General features: G+C 37.8%; 1 protein-coding gene across 1 annotated transcript in view; it reads left to right on the top strand.

Moving 5' to 3' along the window:
• The window catches only part of LOC130911199 (TLC domain-containing protein 1-like), a 55,351-nt gene that overhangs the window by 15,101 nt on the left and 26,372 nt on the right, over nt 1-13,878 (top strand). The window contains exon 2 of the mRNA XM_057829006.1: nt 10,514-11,041. Within this exon, the coding sequence (XP_057684989.1) occupies nt 10,836-11,041 (206 nt within the window). The 5' untranslated portion in view covers nt 10,514-10,835. The remainder of the gene's footprint in view (nt 1-10,513; nt 11,042-13,878) is intronic.

The following is a 13,878-nucleotide window of genomic DNA, read 5'->3' as shown; positions in this document are numbered from 1 at the left end:
ATTGTGCAAGTTCTCCCACTTGAAAATATTAGAGAGGCCTGTAATTGTCAATGTGGGTAAACCTCAACCATGAGAGAATGTGGGAAAAAAGCCAGAAAATCACATTGTTTGATTTTTTAAAGAATTTATTTGCCAATCATGGTGGAAAATAAGAATTTGGTCAATGTCAAAAGTTCATCTCAATACTTTGTTTTGTACCCTTTGTTGGCAATAACGGAGGCCAAACATTTTCTGTAACTCTTCACAAGCTTTTCACACACTGTTGCTGGTATTTTGGCCCATTGCTCCACGCAGATCTCCTCTAGAGCAGTGATGTTTTGGGACTGTCCTTGGGCAACACGGACTTTCAACTCCCTCCACAGATTTTCTATGGGGTTGAGATCTGGAGACTGGCTAGGCCACTTCAGGACCTTGAAATGCTTCTTACGAAGCCACTCCTTTGTTGCCCTGGCTGTGTGTTTGGGATCATTGTCATGCTGAAAGACCCAGCCACGTCTCATCTTCAATGCCCTTGCCGATGGAAGATTTTCACTCAAAATCTCTTGATACATGGCCCCATTCATTCTTTCCTTTACACAGATCAGTCGTCCTGGTCCCTTTGCAGAAAAACAGCCCCAAAGCATGATGTTTCCACCCCCATGCTTCACAGTGGGTATGGTGTTCTTCGGATGCAATTCAGTATTCTTTCTCCTCCAAACAAGAGAACCTGTGTTTCTACCAAAAAGCTCTATTTTGGTTTCATCTGACCATAACACATCCTCCCAGTCCTCTTCTGGATCATCCAAATGCTCTCTAGCGAACCGCACACGGGCATGGACTTGTACTTTCTTCAGCAGGGGGACAAGTCTGGCAGTGCAGGATTTGAGTCCCTGGCAGCGCATTGTGTTACTGATAGTAGCCTTTGTTACTGTGGTCCCAGCTCTCTGTAGGTCATTCACTAGGTCCTCCCGTGTGGTTCTGGGATTTTTGCTCACCGTTCTTGTTATCATTTTGACGCCACGGGGTGAGATCTTGCATGGAGCCCCAGATCAAGGGAGATTATGAGTCTTGTATGTTTTCCATTTTCTAATAATTGCTCTCACAGTTGATTTCTTTATACCAAGCGTTTTACCTATTGCAGATTCAGTCTTCCCAGCCTGCTGCAGGTCTACAATTTTTTCTCTGGTGTCCTTCGACAGCTCCTTGGTCTTGGCCATAGTGGAGTTTGGAGTGTGACTGATTGAGTTTGTGGACAGTTGTCTTTTATACCGATAATGAGTTAAAACAGGTGCCATTAATACAGGTAATGAGTGGAGCCTCGTTAGACTTCGTTAGAAGAAGTTAGACCTCTTTGACAGCCAGAAATCTTGCTTGTTTGTAGGTGACCAGATACTTATTTCCCACCCAGATTTGCAAATAAATTCTTTAAAAATCAAACAATGTGATTTTCCGTTTTTTTCCCCCTCCACATTCTGTCTCTCATGGTTGAGGTTTACCCGTGTTGACAATTGCAGGCCTCTTTAATCTTTTCAAGTAGGAGAACTTACACAATTGGTGTACTGTACACACTGTACATACATATGGGCTAAATGGATGACCGTCACTGAGTGAGAATGTTCCAGCAACAAGGCCTTGTTAAACATCTCTTTCGCCACCCTACGTTTAAATGGAAAACTGCATGATCCATTAAACTCACCCGGGTGTTTTTGTTCAACGCATGCTTTTGCTGACATCTAGTGATGAATGATTTTGTTTTTCCAACAGAAAAAAAAAAAAAATCACAGACCGGCTGCCAAGTCAAATAAAAGGTGGTTATTAGGAGATAATAGCATATAAAATATGAACATATGGTTGGGAATAAAAGGGAATTTCCAGGATTACAATTGAATACAACAGACTAACCTATAAATGGAAAAAGAAACGCAGTTTCAAACAAAAGTAGATAAATATAGGGAAGATTATTTATTTTCTTTGAAGAATGAAGCCTTTATAATACCCCAACCCATTTAATATCTATTTCTGAACTATTTATTTTGAATGTATGTAATGAGTTACCGTAAGTACTCTATTCGTATCAGAAGAAAAATCCCCAGTTAGACCTTTCATATACAAACACAAACTCTTCAAACACTTACAGTCTTAACCCTTTATTGCCAAATGTATCACATTTGATACACCAAAAAATTTATCATTTTGAGACTAATTCAGAATATTTGACATTTCTTTTTGGAAAAAAAAAAAAAAATGTAAGTCAACACGTGCATCTGCAGGTTCCATGAGAAGAAGAAAAAAACAGGATTTAGCAAGGGTTATAGATATTAGAGCGCTTATTACACATATTCATTTTGAGTTTTCTTTTTACAAATTTGAAAAAAAGGTTTCATTAGGACTATATTTGTCAAATTTCGGGATTCTCTGATAATTGCTTCATGTTGCAGGTAGTATGAGTTAGTAAAGTAAAAATAAATTAATAATAACAACAGAGTAAAAACATCATTTTCACATTTATAGCAAGTTATATCCTCTTCATCCAGAAATGAAGTACAGATGACTTGCATATTGTTAATGTACAGGTATTTTAAATGTTGCACATGCAGCTGCCATGCAAGTGTAGGTAAGATGATGTGTAATGTGTACGGTCCATGAGGAATGTTCCCCACCCAGTAGCACAGGCACCCATTGCAATGGACTGACAACAATTCAGACAACCTCATCTTACAGCCAGTTAAAGTCCTCACTTTTAGTAAAATAATGTTCATCTCTAGTATTTGGTGACATTGACAAGTTATGCTCTTTTGCTAATTTGTGGTATTTGCCATGCGTATTTTCTGTGTTAATTTGTGAAAGTTATAGCTGAATTATCCATAAAATTTTGCCCTAGTGTTTCTTGTCCATGTGATTACCCATTTGTCATGGCTTGAGTAACGTTATGTTCGGTTTGTGTCCTAGTATTTCTTGTCCATGTGATTACCCATTGATTTCACCTGTTGTGGCCTGCTCCTTGTGTCTTGACAAATCCACTGTCTCGAGTATCAACCACCTGTGTCTCATTTTCTCGTTACCCCATGCCTATATTTAAGTTCCCCATGTGCAGCCTGTTCTTGTGAGGTCATTGATTTTCCAAGTGTCAATCCATCTGTCTATCCAAGCGTTGGTCCTGTCAACGTTCTTGCCCTTGTTATTTCTGGATCCATGCCTTATTAAGTTTTGATAACTTTTGTTTGGTCCCCTTGGTTTTTTGCTCTCAATAAATATTTTTTGAATTTTCCACCACCCAGCCTTTGCGTTCTTGCCGCCTTTTGTTGCCCTGCATTTGGGTCCTCCGTGCTGCCCCATGTGACACAAATATTGATTTTACTAGGGTTGTTCCGATCATGTTTTCTTTGCTCCCGATCCGATCCGGATCGTTTTAGTTTGAGTATCTGCCGATCCCGATATTTCCCGATGCGATTGCTTTTTTTTGCTCCCGATTCAATTCCAATCATTCGCGATAATTTTTCCCAATCATATACATTTTGGCAATGCATTAAGAAAAAAATGAATAAAACTCGGACGAATATATACATTCAACATACAGTACATAAGTACTGTATTTGTTTATTATGACAATAAATCCTCAAGATGGCATTTACATTATTAACATTCTTTCTGTGAGAGGGATCCACGGATAGAAAGACTTGTGACTTTGTATATTGTGACTAAATATTGCCATCTAGTGTATTTGTTGAGCTTTCAGTAAATGATACTGATGCCTAAATGCATGATGGGAAGTGGAACCATGACTGTGCGTAGTGCTACCAATTGATATATCTTCTCTGCGTTGGCTTTAGCGAATTTAAAAAATGCTCCGAAGGCTGCCAAAATTCACTCTACTCATTTTACTCTGCCTTTTATCTCTCTCTAAAGGTAAAATGGCGATTGAGCGTAACAATGCGTGAGTGTGTCGTGCAGCGCATGCATTAATCGCTATCGGGATAAATTTGATAACCCTACCTTAAGCCTAAACTACAGACACTGGATGAGTGTAACTGTTGAGGTGGTTGCAGCTCAACGTTTCATTCGTAGGAAGAATTGACGGAGAATAAGTTGTCTTTTAGCCAAAACTCGGCGTATTTAATTTCCATTGACATGCGGATACATCCTCTCTCATTGCTGTCTTCACAGGCAATCCCACAAATCAAAGTCATCAAAGTCAAACAAGAAGAAGTAATAAAAGTAGCACTTTAGACAATTAAGTCCCATCCTGCCATCTTGTGGCGAAAAGATAATATGTCAACATTAACAAGCAATAGGAACATTATTTCAACATCAACTGAGGACACATTTATGAATACAAAACATTTCCTCCACCATTTCTCTCAACAGTAACATATTATGTCTGTAACGTTAAATACAATTAGAAAACGATTTAATTAAAATACATATATATACAGTATATTAAAAAAGGCATGGCCGATATTTTTTTGCCGATTCCGATACTTTGAAAATGACATGATTGGACCCGATCAGTCGGGATGCTGATCGATCGGGACATCTCTAGATTTTACCATTAAAAAAAATCGAAGTCTATAAAATAGTTTATATTAAAACTACGCCTGTCAAACAATTAAAATTTTGAATCGAGTTAATCACAGCTTAAAAATTAATTAATCGTAATTAATCGCAATTCAAACTATCTCTAAAATATGCCATATTTTTCTGTAAATTATTGTTGGAATGGAAAGATAAGACACAAGATGGATATATACATTCAACATACTGTACATAAGTACTGTATTTGTTTATTATGACAATAAATCCTCAAGATGGCATTAACATTATTAACATTCTTTCTGTTAAAGGGATCCATGGATAGAAAGACTTGTAGTTCTTAAAAGATAAATTTGAGTATAAGTTATATTAATTTTATATTAAAAGCCCTCTTAATGTTTTCGTTTTGATAAAATTTGTAAAATATTCAATCAAAAAATAAACTAATAGCTCGCTATTGTTGACGTCGCCGAGCGGGACATCACATTGGCTCCCTGCCGTTCTTCCACAGTGTTTTTAACCACGTAAGGTAGTGATTGAAATCCACCACAAGGTGTCATTGGCAATTTTTAAATTAATTAGAGATCGAGCCAAGGCAAAGTCTGAGTTTTATGTGTATTTTGCATAGCTATTTTGATTGGGAATGCCATTTCTCTTTGCATTGAGCGCTTTTCTTTTTGTGAACATTATTTTTTGAGAGCTAGGAATATTTGTTGTGCTTTCACTAAATGACACAGTAGCGACTTAACTGTTCCGCCCAAATGCATGATGGGAAGTTGAGCAACCATGACTGTCAGTGGTGGCTGCAAATGGTATACAGTGTGTTCTGTGTTGTGTTCAATTAAGCATGTTAAGAAAAAGATCGTCTCCTAGTCCTGTCGTGACAATAGTTATGTTTGTTGTGCAAGAGTTGCCAAAGCTTATACCAATAAAAGGCGCGGCTCAATGAACCCCTGTGTCCACTCGCATTTCTCTGCCTTTACACTCTCAATGTGCTAAAACGGCGTCATTGTAAACTGTTTGAGGCAACGCATGAACAGGTCATTCCGGACATGCGTTAATTGCATCAAATATTTAATGTGATTCATTAAAAAAATTAATTACCCCCCGTTAACGCGATAAATTTGACAGCTATAATTAAAACATGAGGCTTCTTTTCTAGATAAACACGTCATGTTAATGAAAAAAACGTAAAAAAAAAAAAAAAAAAGTTCAAAAGAACTACTAGCTCCCTAAATGTATCGTGAACCCAGAGCTTTCGTAAACACACCAGAAGAGCACACACGCCCTCTACTGGCTAACTCGGAAGCTACAAGTAACACTATGGCTGCAATCAATTAATCAGCCTTGAGACAAAACACCCCCCCTCCCATAGGCAGAGTTTGACTTTTGAGGCGGGGGGCAAAAATGTCGATGACCCCGAAACACAGTGTCAACAATAATAACTTAGTTACAATAAATATGCTCAGATAGTAGCTTACCCCATGCTCGTACATATACAGGCATCCCAGCTGTGTGTGTGTGCATGCGCGTGTGAAGGCGCGTTTTTCTGTCTTCCCAAGAGGAGAAGTAGACGCCACATCCTTTTTGACTGAATATTCCAGCCAGCAAAATTTAAAATAATACGGTGAAAATAAGCCGTTATTTTGTTTCCCATCATTTTCGAGGGTTAACGTCTTTAGTGGAGCAAACTTTTTGGTGGTGCTCTCCAGCGTTTTATGGTCTTCATCTTCAATCCTTGGTTCTCACTCAGTAGTTGTTGTGGCTTTTAAAAGCTTTGGTTTGAAAAAATTATGTGTATCCATCTTTCCTCTTCTGTTCTCTTTTCGAGTCTCATTCTTGTATATCCATAATGTGATGCATGTTTTCGAAATAAATTCAATCAGTCAATCAACCATCAGTCCTCCTGTTTTTTTTTTTCTAAGCAAAACAAATGACTGTCTCTAAGGTGCTAATTTAAAATAACTAGACCTACGCCCTAGCAGTAGCTAATAGTATTTTTCTAAAGAACCAGTTTATTCTCCTCTTTCAGAGCTAGGGGTGTGACAAAATATCGAAATGGTGATACAGTATATCGTGATACTTTGTATCCCAAAAGATTATCGATGCGCTCCTGCCAAGAATCGAGATATCGTTTTACAAAAGCTGTCAATGTTTAAAGAAATTTCAAAAAAGCACCCAACCAATTTCTACCAAAATCTTCCACCATGATAGTCTCTCAGGTAACTCTAAGGCTGCCAATGACGGTGTTCGAGGCCCAATCCATTTAGACTGGGAATGTTCGTTCATTCAAAACCAGGGCATTAGCAGTCATTCTGTCCGATTTTCGGGGCATTTACAGGTCACTTGCAGTTCATTTACAGGCAATTTCCTGTTGAGTTTGAGTCACTAATCAGCCTAATCATTTGGGTGATTCCTGTGAGAGTTTTATTCATGCTTAAAACACAACCATTATTACATTTTGTATGCTTTTGTTATGCTTGCATGAGAACATTGTAGCATAGAGCGTCACTGTTAATCTGTTTGAGTGTGACTTCCCATGGCCTTGACGATTGTAGACTGTATCACAACATGCCCAAATTTGGACTGTTATGTTCCTGTTTTCCAATATGCCCTGAATGAATACCATGGGTGTCTGTGGACCCCCTTATCAGATCTGAGTCACTCTCTACCAGCCGGGACCAGCGCTCAAGGTCTCAGTTCAAAGATGTTTTTGTATGGAAAAATACCCAGGTTTGTGAGATGATGAGTTTCGTATCTTAGTAAGTTTCGTTTCACGGTGGGCTTCGGCATCGCCTTTTCAACAGTATAAATGTCCAGCCTCTATTGTACTTCTTCTTACTTTCTGGGTGATCACAGCTCCTGGCTGGGTCACATCGCTTTGTACCCGAGAGCTCTTGTTCATAAAAACTTCGAAGAAAAGCAATCCATGGTTGGGGTCGTATTAATTTCTCTAATCGAGCTATTGAGGTAACACTTGTCTTGGAGTTCAAAATTGAGCTTCCCTGACAATTCCCAGGTTACTTTCTGTTCTGTAACTCAAAATAAACAAAAAGTGACCCATAAAATACCCCAAAATCAACAGGAAGTAACTGAAATCAACAGGTAAATGACCTTAAATGGCCCAAAATTACCTCATTGCCTGGCATTGGCTGCAAATGACGGCCATAGACGTTCAATCCGTTTGAAGTGGGAGGGATGTCAGCGCTGCCACCCTCCCACTTCAAATGGATTGGACGTCTACTAGTGATAAACTCATTACAATTCGCAGCAGAAGCTTGTTTTTCTGTTTATTAGTTCTTTGTAGAATATCCTAGAATGATTTCATGACCAATGTATTGATAATCGGTGTATCGCCATATCGTCAGATCATCGCTATCGTGAACTTTGTATCGCAAATCGTATTGTATCGTGAGGTAACAAGAGTTTCCCACTCCTATTCAGAGCATAAGCGGATTTTAACGGGGGGCCAGGCCCCTCCCGGTGGCCGAAAAGTGTAATTGCAAGAAATTGACTTTGCTATATATACAGTATATATATGTATAGAAGTTGTAAAGCAATAAAACTACAACACGAATGAAATGAACAAAAAAATTTTTTTTATAATGGGTCAAAATTATTTTTCGAACGGATCATGTGACTAGCACCTTAGACGGTCATTTGCTTTGCATATAATTTTCAAACAAACAAACAAAAAAAAATTTTTCAAATGATTTGTTTCTTTGATTGAAAATATTTTTTTTGATTGAAGCAACCTTATTTGGGATTGAACGATTTAGACACAAATGTCCTACCCATAATATGGCCCAAACACAAAAAGGATTGCTTCAATCAATGAAAAATTAAGTGTTCAAATGCAAATTTTTCAATCTCAAATATTTTTTCGCATTCAAAAACGTATTCTATGATTGAGTTTTTTCTTTTTTTGATTGAAGTGATTTTCTTTTTGAAAATATATATTTTTTGAAGCAAATTATTTTTTGATTGAATAATTAAGACAAAAACGTCCTTGGCAAAATGTGGCCCAAACACAAATCAACATTACTTTGATCAAAAAAGTTCCTAACGGTTAAGTTAATAACGGCGTTCCAATATAACGGCGTTACTAACGGCGTTATTTTTTTCAGTAGTGAGTAATCTAATTAATTACTTTTCTCATCTTGGCAACGCCGGTACCGTTACTGAGTCGGGAAAGGCGTGCGTTACTATGCGTTACTAAGGTGGTTGAATAAAAAAAGTCAGAGAGACGGACTCACGGAGACGAGAGAGCAGAGCAGGAGTGGGGAAGACGCCGTTGCAAACGCGATGCTAGGTGGCTCCAATAACACCTGACTGTAGCCTACAAACTACGCCCACATGATACGGTAGATATCACATATTATAGAACTAGATGCAAATGTTAGATACGGCTGCATTGGCAACATGTTTTAAGGACTACATGCGTTAGTAAACAGCCGCCATCTTAAAGCAGTAGACCTCTCAGGAAGGCTCTGTTGTAGAGATCATTCCTAGCGAACCTACTTTTTTTTTTTTTTTTTTTAATCTAAAATGGTCCTAAATCGGCAAAATCTTGACTTAAATCTATCTTTAAATGATGAAACAGTTTTAAAACTTATACGTTGAAAGTAGACAGAAGGGAACTAATGCAATAGCGGGAGCAATTTTAACAACTTTAACGGTTGATTCACAACTTTGATTGATTGATTGATTGATTTTTATTTCGAGCAATAACAACCATAAACAACAAGTATGGAAAAAAACATAAAATAAAATTAAACAGTAATGATGAATGTAACAAAAATAATAACAATACATACACGTGTAGCTCGAAAAGGAGTGGGAAGAAGCCGAGCTTTTTGAGTCCCACCCCCATTTCACTCCAAAAATTCCATAGGAATGCAGTCACTTCCCTACAAAAGCTGTACTAATCATAATGATTACATCGATAATAATAGTAATAATAGTAGTTGCAGTAATCATAATACCACCAATATATATATATATACATACACACACATCACTAATAATAAATATGAGTAACTATTACATATGTACTAAATATTATACATAAAACATGTAATATTTCTACATACACCCAAGACATTTAAAGACCTCTTTCCATATATCGTGACCAGACCTGATGTTTATACAGCAATTTGAATTTCTGGATACTTTGACACTGCTTATAATGTAATCCCAAACTGTTCCAGAGTTTTACCCCACATACAGACACGCAGAATCCTTTAAGAGTAGTACGAAATTTTGGTTGTGAAAAGTTAGCAAATCTTCTCAAATTATGAGATTGCTCTTGCACTGTAAAAAGAGATTGTAAACTTTAAATGACTTCCACACATAGCAAAGGTTACTATCTAGTTATCGCAATACCCTTGTGCCTAGTTAAGTGGAGGGTAAGAATTGGGCCAGGGCCAAATGTCCCAAAAACCCTTTAAACTTCACATTGTGTGACCTTTTTTTTTTTTTTTTTTTTTTTTGAGAAAAAAAAAAAACCATGAAATTTATCACTAGTTACTTTGCCAAGTAACTAATTACTCTTAAATTCAGGTAACTGAGTTACTAACACAATTACTTTTTGGGAGAAGTAATTTGTAACTGTAATTGATTACTTTTTAGAAGTAAAATTAACAACACTGTTGCCTAAGCACCCTGATTTAGAATTCCCCTCAAGAATGATGGGAAAAAACGCTCATTGTCATCTTATTATTATAAATATTCTTGTAAATTTTTTATGGCTGACGCTGCGTTTCGGGGTCATCAACACTTTGTGCCCCCCTGTCCCAAAAGTCAAACTCCGCCTATGATTCAGAGCCATTGAAGATGATGGACGACCAACCACGTGGCTTTAAATTAGTTTTTCACTAATGCAAGCTAATAATTACGCAGACTACTTTGAAGTGTCTTTTACAAGTTTACAACTCTGTCATCTGCACGTATGTAATGTAGTCTGGTCTGTTTTTTGGCCTTGCCCCTCCCTGTCCTCCAATAGTTGCGTCGGCTGATGAGTGCAGCGCTCACGCCCACACGCAAGCCAAGACTCACCTCCACCCGCCCACGTCTACCGAGTTCGGAGCGACAACAACCAGGCCGGGACACAACGAGCAAGCGCACCACCTCTCCCCACGCCTTTCTTCTTCTTCTTCTTCTTCTTCTTATCTTTCTTTCTTTCAGTTTTTTTTGTTTTGAGTTTGGCTTGGAGAAAAAAAATATCACGCCACTCTACTCCCACTGAATACTACGCATACCCGCCCATTTCATCCACCCAGCCGGCCCCGGGGAGGGACCGTGAGAGACGGCGGAGGCGAGCGAGGATGGATGCCCTCGTCGCGCTGGTCAAGAGTCACCCGGGACCCTGGGTGCTGCTCTTCGCCGCCCTCTTCAAGTTGCTCCACGGACTTTTACGGAAGTTACCTACACCTAAAGTCGTGCTGCGGAACGACTTTCAACTGTGGAAGTGGAGGAACCTCTCCATGTCCATAGTGCACTCGCTACTTACTGGGACGTGGGCTATCTCGAGGTACGAGGATTTTTGAGAATGTCACAATTAAGTTATTCTATTTTATCCGTTTTTCGTGAATTTAAATAAGTGTATCACCAGTAGACGTCCAATTAATTTAACTGGGAGGCTGGCAACAAACCACACAAAGTAAATCAAGGGCGTAGGTTTGCATAGGGACGGTAGGGTAGGGACATAACACGACCAACTTTTCAGGATGCTCAAATTGTCCCCACCGACTTTTAAGCAACCTTATTTGCATTACTAGTAAGAGTGGGAACCTCTTGGTACCTCACGATACGATACAATTTGCGATACAAAGCTCACGATAACGATCTGACGATATGGCGATACAATGATTATCGATGCATTGGTACATTGGTCTAGGATTTTCTACAAACAACTAATAAACAGAAAAACAAGTGTCTGCCGTGAATTGGAATGAGTTTATCACATGTAAACGTCCAATCCATTTGAATTGCAGCGCTGCCATCCCTCCCAATTCAAACGGATTGAACGTCTATGGCCGGTAGTGGCAGCCAATGTGGCAATGAGGTAATTTTAGGCCATTTAAGGTCATTTACCTGTTGATATTTAGTTAGTTCCTGTTGATTTTGGGGTATTTTATGGGTCACTTCCTGTTTATTTTGAATTACAGAACAGGAAGTGACATGGGAATCACACAAAAAGGCAGTGACTCAAACTCAACAGGAAATGACCTGTAAATGCCCTATAATGAACATCAAGTGACCTATAAATGCCTAGAAAATCGGACAGAATAACTGTGAACGCTCTGGTTTTGAATGAACGAACGTTCTCAGTCTAAATGGATTGGGCGTCGAACAACGTTAATGGCAGCGTTAGAGTTAACTGAGACACTATTATAGTGGAAGATTTTGGTAGCAACTTAATGGTTCCTTTTTTTTTTTTTTTAATCTATTTTTTTTTTTTTTTTTAGCATTGATACCTTTTTCTAACGATATTTCGATTCTTGACAGCAGCATATCGATAACCTTTTGGGATAAAAAGTGTCACGATATATCGCCATTTCGATATTTTGTCACACCCCTAATTACTAGTATATAATGATTTCAGTTATATAGGTCATTTAGATTGCCTTCCCATATGTTGTAGGGATACAATTGACCCTACCATTATTAACCCATTCACTCCAAGCCATTTTCACCAGAGCAAGGCCCTTCGCTCCCGGCCGTTTTTCTTGATTTTGACTGATTTTGCAAGGCCCACAGAAAATTATATATATATATATTCTACACTATATAAACCTGGAACCCACCAAAAGAAAGATTAGACTCTCTTCTTTCAGCAGAAAAAAAGTAAGTTCATATCTTTTTCCATTCTTTAGAAATCAGCATTAGAAAATAGCTTAGTTTGAGCAATTTTCCAATTTCTGATGAAAAAACAGAGAAGATGAGCTTTTTGTAAACGCATACTTTTCAAACATAACTTTGAAACTTTGGCATCATGCCGCCAGCACTCTGACAGTGCTGCCCGGCCGTTCTTGCTGTTGAATCGGGTTGCGGGTCTTACAAAATGCGCTACTGCCCTCCAGATGCCAGTTTTAATGCTTTAAAATGCTTTTGGAGCTTTGTTTTTTGTTTCTCAGATAGATCAGAAGCTATAGATGCTTCTTGTGAAAAAAAAAACCCGCAAAAGACGTATAAATACGTTTTTGGGACAATGAAGCATTTAAAAATAGAACATATTTATACGTTTCTGGAAGCAAATGAGTTAAGTGAATTATTTCATTATGTTCGGAATTATATTTACCTCTTTTTCACTTGTTGAATGTGCTGGTCCATTTTTTCCCCCTCAAACTCACATTTGATTGGCTGATGACTTGACCCACACACACGCGCGCACTGACCCGATGAAAATACAACATGTTGCCAACATGCCGCCTCATCCGCCCCCTTCAAAGAGGAGGGATATTAGAAGTTTTTTTTTTTTTTTTCAGCCAGCAGCAGCCACTTTAAGTAATGTAAAAACACGTCAATGTTAATGAGGTGGGAAACACACCTCTAATTTGTTACTGAAATTTTGTTAGAACCTATATCAGAGTTTGCATATCATTAAAATGTGTGAATTTGCTAATCTGCAAAACTCGAGAAGGAAGCTGGTTAGAGAGAATTGTCCTCCACTTTTGTATGTATTTTCTGCTGTTAACGTTAATTAAACTGTGAGAAATGTAATGAACCAAGTAGGGCTGCAGCTATCGAATATTTTAGTAATCGAGTAATCGACTTGAAATTTTATCGATTAATCAAGTAATCGGATAAAAACTTTTTTTGGGGGGGTAAGAGCAATTATAAATATACATGAGAAAAAAAGACATTAAATCCAATATTGAACCATTTTCAGTCAATGTCTTTATTTTCGATGTACATTGTTGAAAACAGCCAACAATTGCATCTAGGATGTGACTAAGGAAAAAAAATTCACTGCTTTCACTCAAAAAACTTCTAGATACTGTATTATAAAAAAAAAAAAAAACATATTTCTTACCTAAAAATGTAATTACGTTTGATAACACACATCACTTGAAAGCTACGTGTTTTTCCCATGTGTTTCAATTTAATTTCCATTTGTGTCAAGCTATTTTTAAGTTCTAGTTAAGTTTTAAGTTAGTCTAAACTGTAAGTACTGATAGGATTTTGAGTTTTTGCAGTGTTCAAAATAAATGTATGATACCTGCTGTATTGGAGCACATTAGGGACCAATGCTACTTGGTGTTTTATTCAGCCATTACTACTGAGCTAAAACTGACAGTTAGCTTTATTATTTTTTAATTTTACACCCTCATCACTCTACAGGGCTGTGTTTTTACAGATTAAATA

This window comes from Corythoichthys intestinalis, unplaced genomic scaffold (genome assembly GCF_030265065.1).
Source record: "Corythoichthys intestinalis isolate RoL2023-P3 unplaced genomic scaffold, ASM3026506v1 HiC_scaffold_23, whole genome shotgun sequence".
Classification (NCBI taxonomy): Eukaryota; Metazoa; Chordata; class Actinopteri; order Syngnathiformes; family Syngnathidae; genus Corythoichthys; species Corythoichthys intestinalis.
This window is presented reverse-complemented; position numbering and strand designations above follow the sequence as displayed.